The sequence below is a fragment of the Pundamilia nyererei genome, unplaced genomic scaffold, assembly GCF_000239375.1.
Source record: "Pundamilia nyererei isolate P.nyererei 1_Seehausen unplaced genomic scaffold, PunNye1.0 scaffold00033, whole genome shotgun sequence".
In the NCBI taxonomy this organism is placed as follows: Eukaryota; Metazoa; Chordata; class Actinopteri; order Cichliformes; family Cichlidae; genus Pundamilia; species Pundamilia nyererei.
Genome location: NW_005187434.1, coordinates 3055072 through 3068169, shown reverse-complemented (window position 1 = coordinate 3068169; position 13098 = coordinate 3055072). Strand labels below are relative to the sequence as shown.

The 13098-nt window shown below is 42.0% G+C and overlaps 1 protein-coding gene across 1 annotated transcript in view; it reads right to left on the bottom strand.

Moving 5' to 3' along the window:
- The window catches only part of mvb12bb (multivesicular body subunit 12Bb), a 34345-nt gene that overhangs the window by 15378 nt on the left and 5869 nt on the right, over window positions 1-13098 (bottom strand). The window contains exons 3-7 of the mRNA XM_005729535.1: window positions 9600-9695; window positions 7710-7800; window positions 6530-6659; window positions 6290-6400; window positions 86-135 (exon numbers count right to left, since the gene is read on the bottom strand). Coding sequence (XP_005729592.1) covers window positions 86-135; window positions 6290-6400; window positions 6530-6659; window positions 7710-7800; window positions 9600-9695 — 478 coding nt within the window. The remainder of the gene's footprint in view (window positions 1-85; window positions 136-6289; window positions 6401-6529; window positions 6660-7709; window positions 7801-9599; window positions 9696-13098) is intronic.

Here is a 13098-nt window from a genome sequence, read left to right as displayed (position 1 = left end):
TGTGTGTGTGTGTGTGTGTGTGTGTGTGTGTGTGTGTGTGTGTGTGTGTGTGTGTGTGTGTGTGTGTGAGTGAGACACCTTTTACCTGTCATGGTGTAGAGTCCAGTGCCGTGACGCTCAGAGTAAATCCTCGAGCTGGAGAGAGAAAAAAAGCAACAATATTCAGTCACGTTACACACGAGAAAAATGCTTGTTAACTTTGTGTTTTGGAACACCTGTGCTCCCAAAGACATCCCTCGGGAATTCAAATATAATAAAGCAGGAAATTTATTTACGGATTAAAAGCATTAGAACTCCTCCAAAATACAAAGGGCTTTCTAAAATGTCCAAAGGCAAAACAGAGCACTGAAATAACAGGGTGAACTTGAAGAGGAGAAATGATCGAAGTTAAACTGTGCCTCAGCTGCCCAGGGGCTCGAGCAGACCTTTAGCAGGGGTTTGGAGCAGGATCTTGTTAATTCTGGAGGAACTGAGAGATTCCATTATTCAAGGCAAGTCTGTTTTTTTCCCTCTTCTCTCCCTCTTTCATGGCCTTGTATTACAGAAAACAGCACAGAATGCACTTTGCGGGGAGTTGAAGTTAACAAACCATATAAGATTGAAATCCTCATCAATCAAGCTATCATGAATTACACCCTGTGACTCACCCCTACGGATCGATAAATCCACAGCAAGCAGTGGTGGTGCTGGTGGGGGGAATTCACAGCTTCAAGAGAGCTGCATAACATGACATGCTTTGTAGGTAAAGGGAGCAATGATGGCATTATAAAACAAATGCTCTTATAACGATAATGCAAAGCAGTTGGCGATATCAATAAAAAAAAGGGGGAATTGCTTTCATTAGAGTACACGTGAGTTTGTTGTTAGAGACCACGAACAAGACAAGTCGGTTATAAAAGGAATCTGAATTATAACGCAGACAGGACAGATTCTGGGAGTGAGCAGGTGTGAAGCTGCAAATAACAAAGTGCGTTCTGCGTATTATGTACTGTTTTTGGTGTGTTTATGGGAAAAAACATAATCAATTTTTCACTGACGGAGAGTGTAAAACTTTAAAAAATTAAGACTAAAGCCGGATCTGCACATTCTATTAGTACGTGTGCGAGTTGTGACTTGCAAAGACTCGTATCTACGGACGACATAAATAAATGCAATAATTTCCATCAAGAGCAATAAAACAAGACTCGTGACAGGCTGTGGTATTTATGAGCTGAAGCCTGCAACTCAGATTTATTTGCAATGAAAGGGTCGACTTTTTCTCCTCCTCATTTACATCAGCATTTGGCCATGTTAAATCCAGGCCAATGGTGAATTTTTAAAAGGTTGGCATCAATCTTGTGGGAACGATTGCCATATTCAAGGCAGACTTCTTTTACCCTGCAAAGGTTGATTCCACAGCTGAGGAGCTGAGGAAGAAAGGTGCGCGTCTCTCAAAGCACAGAGACGTCCCTCGGAGTGATAAAGTGGAGGCAAACGGTTTAAATGTCTTTTAAGGGATCGCAGTTTGTGGTGTTATATTAGCGCTCGGAGGAGACGCAGAGAGCAGGGAGCTCCGTATTAAGTCTGGCTATTTATCTGTGAACCTAAAAAGTGAATGTGGTACTCGTGGAAATCCCTACTAGGCTCGTGGAATACTGTTCCACAGGCAACCTCCAGGGTTTCTTTTCCCATCTGTTTGAAAAGCTCAAAACTGTCTCAGTCCAAATTGGTGATTTCTAAATACAATTTTAGGTGGATTGGAGAGGGTAACATATGGCAAATCAATTAGACAACTAATTCTTAAAACAAAACAGGAAAAAAAAAACATGGCAAGTGCATTTGCTAATCAACAGCAGTGTTATGTTGGCCACAGGAGTTTTGACAACAATTAATCCTCATTTCAGGCAAGGAGAGCCATATTGACACATATTCCTAATTTGAATATTCAATTATAGTGTAGTTCCTCATCAAATTAGAGTAAAACTGGGAACGCGGCCTGATAGATTTATACAATTACAACGTGGATCAAGAGTATTATGTTCCCCGTGAAATCTGCCCGAGTTAAAATCAGTTAAAATAAGAAAGCAAACCAAAGCACAAAGGATTATTCGACAACATGAATTACGATTCAGTGGTGTTTGTTTTTTGTTGTTACAAATAGCAAATGCGGAAAAGAGTTGTCTACTTAAAAAAAAAAAGGAGGAGAAGAGAAAGTGGAAGAGAAAGTGGAAGAGACGGTGGCGACAGACAGGCAGGTAGGTAAGATGAGAATGAGAGTAATATCACTGACTGAAGAGCCAGAGCTGCGATACAGAGAGCTGGAAGCTCTTGTTTTGACACACATCCAGCCTTTGCCGTGACAACATCTCCACACCTTCCTCTATGTGCCAACAGAGCTGCTTTGTGGGAGCTGCTTTCTCACCCATCATTATCCTCCTTTAAGTTCAGTGTCAGGTGTTGAAAAGAGAATCTCTTAGACTTTGGTGGCAAATCACCGAGTAGTCTCTGCCCATCAGATCTTAGCTGATCATTCGATCATTTCTGGCACCGCTCTGCATCCATTCGCTTGATCTCGGCTAGTTTTTGCAACTTTTTCCAAAACGTAGCAAAGTAATGAGTGAGATTGAGCCGGGAAGGATTGTTCTTCAACACTTCAGACAGGGGATCTGTCATGCGACACGCTGACAGTCACCGTGTCTCTTTCTCTCAAGAGTTGTGTGCAGTGGGAAGTCTTGGTTAACCAGCGTGCAATGAAAGCTGATACAATAATCGTGCGGAGCAGCAGCAACGCGTGGAGTGTCACAGGTAGAAGACTGTGCAATCCTAAATGTATTGATACGTGTGCCATTTCTGACACTGATGACTATCGAGCCTTCAGGTGTTAAAGGCAAAAAAAACTCTGAAATGGAAGAAAAAGAGACTTTGCCTTGACATTTTTATCACTGCACAGATTGATTTAAAAAGTGTCCGTGTGTACAGTGGCCCATTATTTTAAGAGAAATGTCAAAAACCTCGATTCTGAGTGAGGCAAAAGAAATTGCAATGTTAGAATAAGGCTAATTTATGCTAGCAGTCACTGCAGAGGTCAGATACCAGCTTCAACAATGACAGTTTTATCAGGAGAACAAATGGCAGCGTTGGTCAGGAGGAGGAAGCAGGGAGATACTTTACTGGCCACATTAACAGGCTGGCCGGATGGTGCTGTTTTTTCCCCCCTAACATTATAAAGTCAGGGACTTGCTGATACGGTCAGTCTTGACAGAGAACAAGCTGAAGTGGTTGACATCAACCTGCTGCCATGAATGGAATCAGAACACCGTCTCGGGTTGAGACGCTTCAGACAAACCTGATAAAGAGACGTTAAGCACACAGTGTTTAAACGTATTTGCGCAGCAGACGGCTCAGCGGGCCTCCTCCCTATAACTTTTAGTTGCTCAATATGGCACAACAGCCTGAGCCAGTGAGAAACAACCATTTCAGCTTTACTGTTTATCCATAATTTTAACTACTAAACTGCATGAGGAAAATAAATTATTGCAATACAAATCCCCAATGTTCCTTTTTGCAGTTTTACAAGCACCTGCTAGAGTCTTGCATTCCTCTAGAAGCAGAGCTTCTTTAAGGCACCAAGGATTCTTTCTGAACTTGTTAGAGCAGCGTCCTCTGATTTTGCACCTGGGTCACGAAATAAAGTTCAAACTCACTAAATCAGAATACTTTTGTCTCCCTGGGAGAATTCAGAGCCCATATAAAAACTGTGCAACTGCTGTTCACTTTATGTTTTGTGTTACGTTACTTGTTGAGTTCCTTTGTTTGCTTATGTTGTCATTTATATGGTGTCCTCTCTATGACAGATCTCACTAGAAACAGAGATTTTAATCTCAAGGTTCCTAATGCTTAAATGAAAGTGGAATTTAAAAAATCGGACTTGTTTAGGACTTTCCTTCACGCTGAATAGAAAGTAGATCACATTTTAACACCTGTCTGATCAACATAAAACCTGAAATATGATGAAAAACCATTTCTTTTTTTAATTATCTGTAGCACTTCACAGTAGTCAATAACAATTTTTATTACATGTATGAATTTAATGCCACCTGGACACAGCAAACAAGCCAGAAGTCCAATGAATAATTTCAGTCTCAGTCTTTTTTTTAGGTTTTGCAACCCCAGTCACACAGGGTGAGGCAAGTTTCCATGGCTGTTTCCTTTACACTGATAATTTTATAAACTAATTATAAAAGAGACTCGTTACAATAATCATGAAGGTAAATAATTACTTGAAGCCATAATTCTAGTATAAATTTCCCTATACTGTGCTTAGCAGTAGTAAGAGTGGTTAAAATAGGTCTGATGGCGCTGACTGAACCTCTGAGTCACGCCAAAGAAAAGCCCTCACCAGGCTCATTATTTCACACAGAAACCACTTATAACGAGTATTAGTGCCCACGAAAGAAAAGCTAAAGTGTTTTAAGATTTTTGCAAATTCAATTTCGGACTCTTAAAGCGAAACCGAAACTTCTCAGCTCCTGCGTTTTACAGCTGACAAAAACGATACAAAAGCAATTTAAATATAACACCTTGGCCTCGATGCAGTAACTGCGCGTGTCCCGTAATGATGCAACGCTCTGCAGTTACTGCAGCTCTGTTGCCGCCGAAAAAACCTGATTTGCGGTTTACGTTTGTATACAACCCTAACGAGCTCTCGCCGCCCGAGGCAACGTAACATTTGAGAGGGATCACTGCAGCTTTCAAAATTATAAGGGTCATTAAAAATTTATACATTATTGACTGTATTTAAAACATCTTTTCCACTGACTGTAAAGAGCACTTAAATTTAAGAGGTGCTATTCTCCAACGGCCATAAAGTTGTAATAGATAGCCCGAAGGAGGTGTGAAGGAGAGAATTTTCTCTTGCTGAATATGAATAAAGTATAGTGGGGTAACACTGCACAGACAGTTACACTGTGTTACTGTACTTCTTCAGGGAATCGGTGCTTGTTGAGGAGCTGTTTATAAATCACTGTGTCAAACTATCTTATCTGTGACTTAAAAAAAATTACAGAACTATTTATGGCTCTATGTATGGCTGTCTGAAGTACATGTAAGAACTGCTACTGTGTAAATTGCCCACAGTTTCGTCCTTATGCGTCGGTGCATTACGGAGGGAAATACTCTCAAAAGAAGAGTCTGACTGTGGAATGAATTTTAATGTTAACACAAAAACAGCGGCCTGTGATCTCAGCAGGCATCAAGAGTAAGGGGGGGGCAGTGGGTGTGTGAGTCGCTTCGAGGTACAATTTATTCCAACCTCTGTGCCTCACCAACTTGAAAGTGGGCTTCAAAAGAACTGAGGATTACCGGCAAGAGAGCTGTGAAGGCGCACGTGGGCCCGAGCACTCGATCTAACTTCATCACATCAAAGATTATTGACCATCAGCTTCCAAAATATGGACCATTCACAAAACTCCACGTGGTCTGAACCTGGGGTTTTGAATCCACAGCCTTCCAGTTTTAATGGTTCTCACCCCACTGCACAGCCACGGCGAACAGAAGCTCTGTTTTGAATACTCCTGCTGGTGGCTTCCACCGCTCTGGCCTGCTGGAGCTTTTACTCAGCCCGGCACAGGATGGCAGAACGTAGCACTTCAAGCTGGCAAAGACGTCAGATCGCTGTGCCAAGCTTCACCCTCCACAGCACCGCCACACCAAAGGAGTCTCGATTGTTTATTTACAATTTGCTGTGGAAATCCCCAGCTCTTCACTGCGATAAATAATTGAGCTGTTTGCTCTGGACACAGTACAAAGGTTTGCTCCGTTCGCTCGGAGGCCCGAGGCAGAGGAAGCCGGAGCAGCATGAGCAGAGGCGGGGACACACGAATACCAGCGTGGAGGAGATCTTGGTGCTCTCTCTTCCTCTGCAGCTGTCGCTCCCTCTCCGGGCTACATCTCCTCTTTTTTTTGTCTGCAAACTACAACCCTCTTGTCACCGCAGTCGGAGGAGCGACCTCCCTCTGCCTCCTGGGACACTACACAAATAGCAGGAGTTTAGCCCTCATTGAACTTCTGTTCTTGTTCAGGGGTTCCTGTCTAGTTAGCCCCGTCTATCCAGTTCACCCTCGCTACCTTGTTGTCCAGCAGCAACCTTTACAGCAGATTGCCCGGGAGTGATCAATTGCTCGTGTCTTTGTTGGCGTACAAGAGGCACAGGAGCGTAACAAAAGCTCACAAGCGCAGGAAATGAAAAGTAAGGCAAGGAGGAAAAGTTAAAACCCGAGACGCACAGCTGAATATTGTGGCGGGGCGTTACCTCGCTGTGCTGGGTCGGGCGTCGCTTTCGACCCTGCCGGACGTGACTCTAGACGGCTGACGCTGGTGAACATCTCCCAACCGATACCATATTCCCATGTTGTTTAGTTCGCTGTGTACGAAAAAAAGCCACACAACAGCTTGGTTAGCAGTTTTACCTGCAAATGGCAAAATGATTGCGACGAAAAGAAAAGTTACAAAACTTCACGATTTCATTCATTCCCGCTGTCAAATAGCTCACCCTACACAGGTGTAGTTAACAAGATGGGTCTTGGACTTTGCCGTGATCTGGATGTCACATACAGCTGTCTTCGCATCCTCACGAGGGCTCATTTTCACACAGAGCCTCCTCTTCCTCATGACAGCTTCCTCTGATGAGTCAAGTACATATGAGGATGTCAGAGAGAAATTGTTAGTTGATTATTCAGTTCTGTTTTCTCCACAGTTTGGGGCTAAAGAAAAGGGAAAAAAAACCTGTCGACAGTTTGAGCCTCTAGGAAAAAATATATATTCACAAATCCCATTTATGCTTTGCTATTTAGTCATTACCATCCTCCGAATAAAAGATGAGCTAATATCAGTTTGTGGGTGACTTGCTGTGCTCAAAGGGGAAATGAGTGGACACTGGAAAGCCACAAAATTCACATGTGTTATTATCATTTTTATCGCTTTAGTAGGTAAAATGACAGAACTAAGTGAATCCTCCATCAGCTTTAGAGCACAACGGGGATTTAAACTCAATATTCTAGATAGAAACTCATACATAATGTCACATGTATACATTAAACATGGATTCACATAAAGTAATAAAACATTAAATTACAACATAGCCAAACAAAACATAATCTCTTTTCTTCATTCTGGCAAAAAGAAAAAAGAAAAAAAAAACACATTGCCATGCTTTCCCTATATTGCATCTGTGCCTTGCTCATTTATTTCCCCAGCAACACTAGAAAGTGCAGTGTAAATGCAATGATAATAAAAATAATAAACAAGCTGTCCTCACTCCCCACACCAAAATATTATTACATTTCCACGGCGTGGATAGTGAGGGGGAAATACGTAGCACTCAAAAAGCACTAAAGCATTGGGGAATGCATTTCATTAATATTAGATAACCCCCATCCACTCGTCCTCTCCCCAAATAAATACATAAATAAGGCCCTCATAAAGAAAAGCACAGCTCCAGCTGAGATAAACAATGACTCATGATTCTCTTCTCTTGTACCTCCAGGGCAAAATGTTTATTTTATTCCCACAGCCTGCCATAAATTAAGCTAACCTGCACCCATAAAACATTCACTATCTCAAGCAAAGCTGCCCCTGAGGACCTCGGCATAAGCTGGTCGGAGAGTGGTGGGGGAAAAAAACAAGCAAGAGGAAGGGAGCGAGCCTGTGGTCGGTATTGACTGTTTACCTACTTGTGTCCATTGTTTCTTGCATTGGTGTGAACGACTCTGGCAGGGCGTCTTTAATATCAGTCAGCTTCATGTCCACGACAACATCGGGGCCCTGCACGAACGACAGCACGGAGGCAGCAACTTTTAAAAATAATATATGCAAATGCAACTTTGGAAAGGACAGAGAGCAAGAATGAGAAAAAGGTTAGTCATTTTTTTGGGTACTCAGGGAGGAAAATGTAGAGATAATAGACTCAATGATTTACTAAAAGCTCAAGAAGTCTCTAAAGAGAATGGTTGACAAAATAGCTCACGTAATTACTCTCTAATAGCTTTTTCTGGAGTGAGAGAATGCATGTGTGAACTTGTAATCATTCTCAACCTTTTGGCGAGAAGCTATGGGGTGATGGGAGACAGAGCAGGCAGTCTGATCAACAGAATGGGACTAGTTAAAAATAATCACGGACTGTGTAGCTGACATTTTCAAGCATGACTCTTCCCTGTCTCCCATTACATTTTCATTTTTTGCCATAATAAATTGCAATAATACACAGCGGCAGTAGAGAGTGGGGCGAGCCAGGCGTGACTTGATGCGTCCGAAAAGCCTGGATTCCACTGCCACTGTTGCCCGACAGTCATTACCATTAGAGACATTTTTTATTCATAGTTTTTACACTGACGTAAGGAGGAATATGGATGAATGTTATTACTATGCATGAAACCTTTTTTTTTAGTGTTTCCCCCCCTTTCTTTTTCCGGGGAGAATTTTTCCTTCGCAACCTGACAAAGGGGGCTATCTACCTTCAACCTAGAGTATGATAAATCACAAACTATTTACTTCTCCCCACATAATACAGGGGCTAATTCTACAGAATCTGTTTTTGTCATAGACAATTACAGTGGGAGCTCCAATGACTGGCAGACAAAATAGCCTTTGTTGATGGCTCTGTCATGTTTTATTTGCGTCAAAGTCTTCAAAACAATGTGGACACGCATTTTAAGATAATATACAGGAACTAGGGGAAGGCCATTTGTATGCTATATACTAAACCGAGGGCCAGATTGAGCTCCGGCACGAGGCAGCCGCTGCCAGGTTGCCTGACTTTAAGGGGGATGCCGAAAAAGAATCGGACTCGATTAAGTCCTAAAATTGAGCTGATGCAAAGTAATAACAAAAATGCAGGTTTTGTTTACTGCCTGCACCGTCCACCTGCAACCCACGGAAACTTAATTAATAGACGACCAATAGTAAGCTGTATGCGCTGAGGTTAGACAGGTTGATTATCCTGGCAATGTAAGCAGGTGTATTTATGGCCACAGAGCAGCTGACAGCCAAGCAGAAACACATCAGCTGTAGGCTGCAGGCAGGAGAGGAGTCAAAAAAATGCCCCAACAGCATTATGAGAAATACAATGCAAAGATCATTTCAGCCACAGAGGAGTCGTGGCTACTCAAATCAGGAGCTCTCTCTCTGTAAATATATATATATCCTACAGCATTTTCTCTTGCATAAATAGGAGGCATTTTCTGATTCAAATATTATATGTACATAAGCTTTGGTAACCATGGCTGCTGCTGATCAGATAAATTGGAATAGTTAAAATGCAGCTCATTGCTATTTCATGAATAAACATAAATAATATCTTCGAGGGCCACCAACATGAAAAATACCTCTTCCAGGTATTATCCATCCAGAATATGCATGCATATCCATTTTATTGAAAACTTTAAAACTGCACTACCAGTCCTGGCTTTTTTAAAGCGGGACAAACACAAGGCCTATTAAGATATTCTGGCAGCAAAAAGTGAGCTAATGACCATTGGCATACAACAATCAAAAAAGAAGGTGCAGCAGATGAGGAGCTAGTGCAGAGCGCATAGGAAAAGGGAGAAGTTTACATTCACGCTTACAGTTTTCCTGGTGAAACAGAGGTAGCGAGTGACCTTGGATTTGAATAAGCCGTCCTTCCTCAGGTCGGCGTCAGAGCCATCTGTTGTTTGTGCAACCTACGTGGAAAAAATAGGGGAAAAAAAACAAGGAGAGAGAAAACATGCAGGAGGTGGGATAAAGTTAATGTATGTATGCCATGAGCGTGCTGCTTTTGCCTCTTCCTTTGCATACTAGCCTTAATTAACGCTTGCCTACACTACTGCTCCATCTCATTAGTGCTCTGCGTGGGTAAAGAAGTCTTAGCCTCCAAAAAGGTGGCTAAAAATATCATCTCTTGGGACTGGGCTGATTAAAGATGCCCTGACAAGGATCTGCTCTAATAAGGGAGGCAAACTTCAACGTGGGAAAGCAGGGAATATATTTATGGTAAATGTGGAATGTATCTCTTTAAAAAAAAATAAACCTTCTGTAATGTATCCAGAGTGAAGACGTGGGTAAACTGAGACTGAGACACTGCGCACACAGCACGAGTAGTTTTACTTTATTTAAGGAGACAGCTTTTTCTAAGAATAAATTACAAAGAATTTAAAGTCTGATTTCAAAGACCCGAGCCGCTTGCCCTTGTACAACAGGCTCATTCATAGTTGTAAACAAGCAGTAGAGTCAGTAAAAAAAAAGAGAGATTGCATCAAATTGACAGCATGTGGGTACCACAAGTCAACCTCAAGGTCCTATACTGCATTGCTATGTAAATTTAGGTATGCAGGGCAGAGTGATAAAGCAAAATATAACCTGCAGACTGCATCGCAGAGACTCTTCCATCGTTCGAGCAAACATGCTTGGCTGAAGCGTCATGTTCCATTGGCTATCATGTGAGAATAACCTAAATAACTGCCAGAGTTATTTTCTAAAGGGATCCTTTACAAAGAAGAGTCAATCTAATGAGGTTCATTCAAATGAAGAAGTCATAGATCTCTGCACCCACCCACACACATTACCCCCTTGACAATAATGATGAATGACCCCGGTGACTGGTTGAGGGGGGGGGGGACATGGTATGGGGAGATTCATGCAAAACCACCACTGACTAGATGGGATGAGAGCAGAGGCTAGAGTGGGGAACAGAGACAGATAGTAGGATGAGAAGAGAGAAAGAGGAGAAGATGAGCAGAGAGAGGGATTGCAGGGCCTCTCCACAGCAGTTCCATGAAAGGTCCCAGAAGGAGCCAATACATCACCAGCCTCCCTTACTTCCTTACAAGACAACCCGTCTTGGCCACCTTTTTCCAGGTCAGTAGCCAGCGCATCCTGTCAGCGTAAACAAAGGGCTCGCTTTGTGAAACCCAAAGTCAAGTTGAGGAGTAACGAGGGCACGGTCCTCTGAGGAGGCACCTCAGGCATCATCCTGCCACAGCCGCCGGCAGCAAGAACGCGACGCAGCTTGAATTTGAAACGCCAACCGCTGAGCCACGGCAGCAAAAGCATGTGTAAACTTGTAGTGGATCTTGTCTAATACATATACGAGTGCCACTGTATGGCGCCGTCATTACACAGACTTCAATGAGAAGAATGTCACCTGTCTGATAAGAGATATCACACCTCTGATATTGAAATATGGTCGTGTCATTTGATTTAAAATGCAATGTCAGATTCAACTACTGCTTCTTAAAAGCTTATGTTCGCAGTGATCTGAAAGCCCACCGATGAAACAAGTCTTTAGGGGGTATTGAATATTCCTATGAAGCATCTCTGGAGACAGACATAAGCAGCAAGATGCCATGAAGCACTGAGAGACACAGCTGTGAATACAGATATAAAGGCATAAAATCAAAACTCTCTGGAGAGTAAAACCAGGTGAAGAGAAAATATACGAGGCACAGGGAAACAAAGAAAAACACAGAAGCTGAGAAGTATTTCAGATCTTATTTTAAAATAAATCAGCTTCTGACAATATATTAAAAAAACACACACACTGTGGCTATTTACAGGTTTTTAACTCTATTTGGGGGGTCTGTAAAATAGCGTAAAAGCGCACACATTTTAATGATTAAAAATAACCATTAAGTTCCTGTTGCTTTGAGGCCCACCTTATTAACAGACCCGTGACAGCTGGACAGACTAAATGAGGAGTAGATCAAGTACTTAAAATATGTGTGTGAGTATGCACAGTACTCTCATACAACACCGAAATGACTTCCATCATTACAATTTATTCCTCTGATAAAGCCTTTATAAGCTATGTTTTCTGTTCTGTTTGTCTGCCTGTCATTAGGACCATGGAAAAAACTACCAAGAAAACCTGAGAAGTGGAGCACATGGGTACACATGGGTGCCCTTTACATTTGGGCCATTTTAAAGAAAAATCACTTTCTTCAAAACGGCTGAATACAGCATTTGCCTTGGTAGAGTTTTTGCCCCTTAAATCCCCTTGTTTGTGTGTGTATAATATAATAATATATATCAGGGTAGGCTAATGAAAATCCAGCTGAGTGACATGAAAACATAATGACCCACACCCAGTCCTTGTTTATTGGTTTGCATTTACAATTTAACACTTATCCTTATTGTCCTTCAGTATTCCAGTTCTGACATTGCCCCAGTGAGCATACGCCACAGACAGATAGATTTAGTTGTATCTACATGGTAGTTATAGTGGCTGTCCTGCTGGCAGCTTGAGCTTGGACACAACAACAAATTTCCTCTTTGGGGACACTAAAGCATAAAGCAAAGTAAAACTACAGTGACATGATCCATTTGTTTCTTAAGTCCCATTTTGAAGCTTTGAGATACAACTTTCAGGTGCAATGCAACAAACTGGAAGTTGTGAAGGGGGCGGGTCTGACTATGAAGCCACCCATTGGCTAATGGCTTGTCAGTAACAAGTTGTTAGCCAATGATGGTTCAATGCGTGAACCCCAGATAATCCTCTCTGAAACAGTATGACCAAGATTTAAAAAACAGACATATTTTGTATAGACATACTCCAATACACAGTCCAATATTTCAGTTGGAAGTAGGGCTGCCACAAATAGGGCTGCTCAATTAATCGAATTTTAATCACGATTACGATCTGGGCTTTCAACGATCATTAAAAATGACTGAGCCGATTATTAGCCCCTCCCTCATGCTTTACTCTCGTGCTGCTCCGTGTGGCAAATCAAGCGCACTGCTCTGCATTCCGAACACCCGTCACAACAATTAAGAGGACCCGAGGGAAGCTCGGAAAGCTAAGCAGAAGTTATTTGGAGAGGAGTGGACTGCCGTTGGTTGAAAAGAGAGGTAAAAAAAAAAAAACTTCAGTGGTGTGGAAACATTATGGGTTCGCGGAGTCAGACGGGGATCAAGTAGACACAGTGTGTAAACTTTGCTATGGTGTCGTAGCTGCACCACAGAGCAACACTGCAAAGTTTACATTTTTCATTTATTTCTTATATTGCAAACATTTGCACTGTTATCAGTATTTGCACACTATTTTATATTATTTTTTAAAGTCATTATTCAATACATTGTTATTGTTAA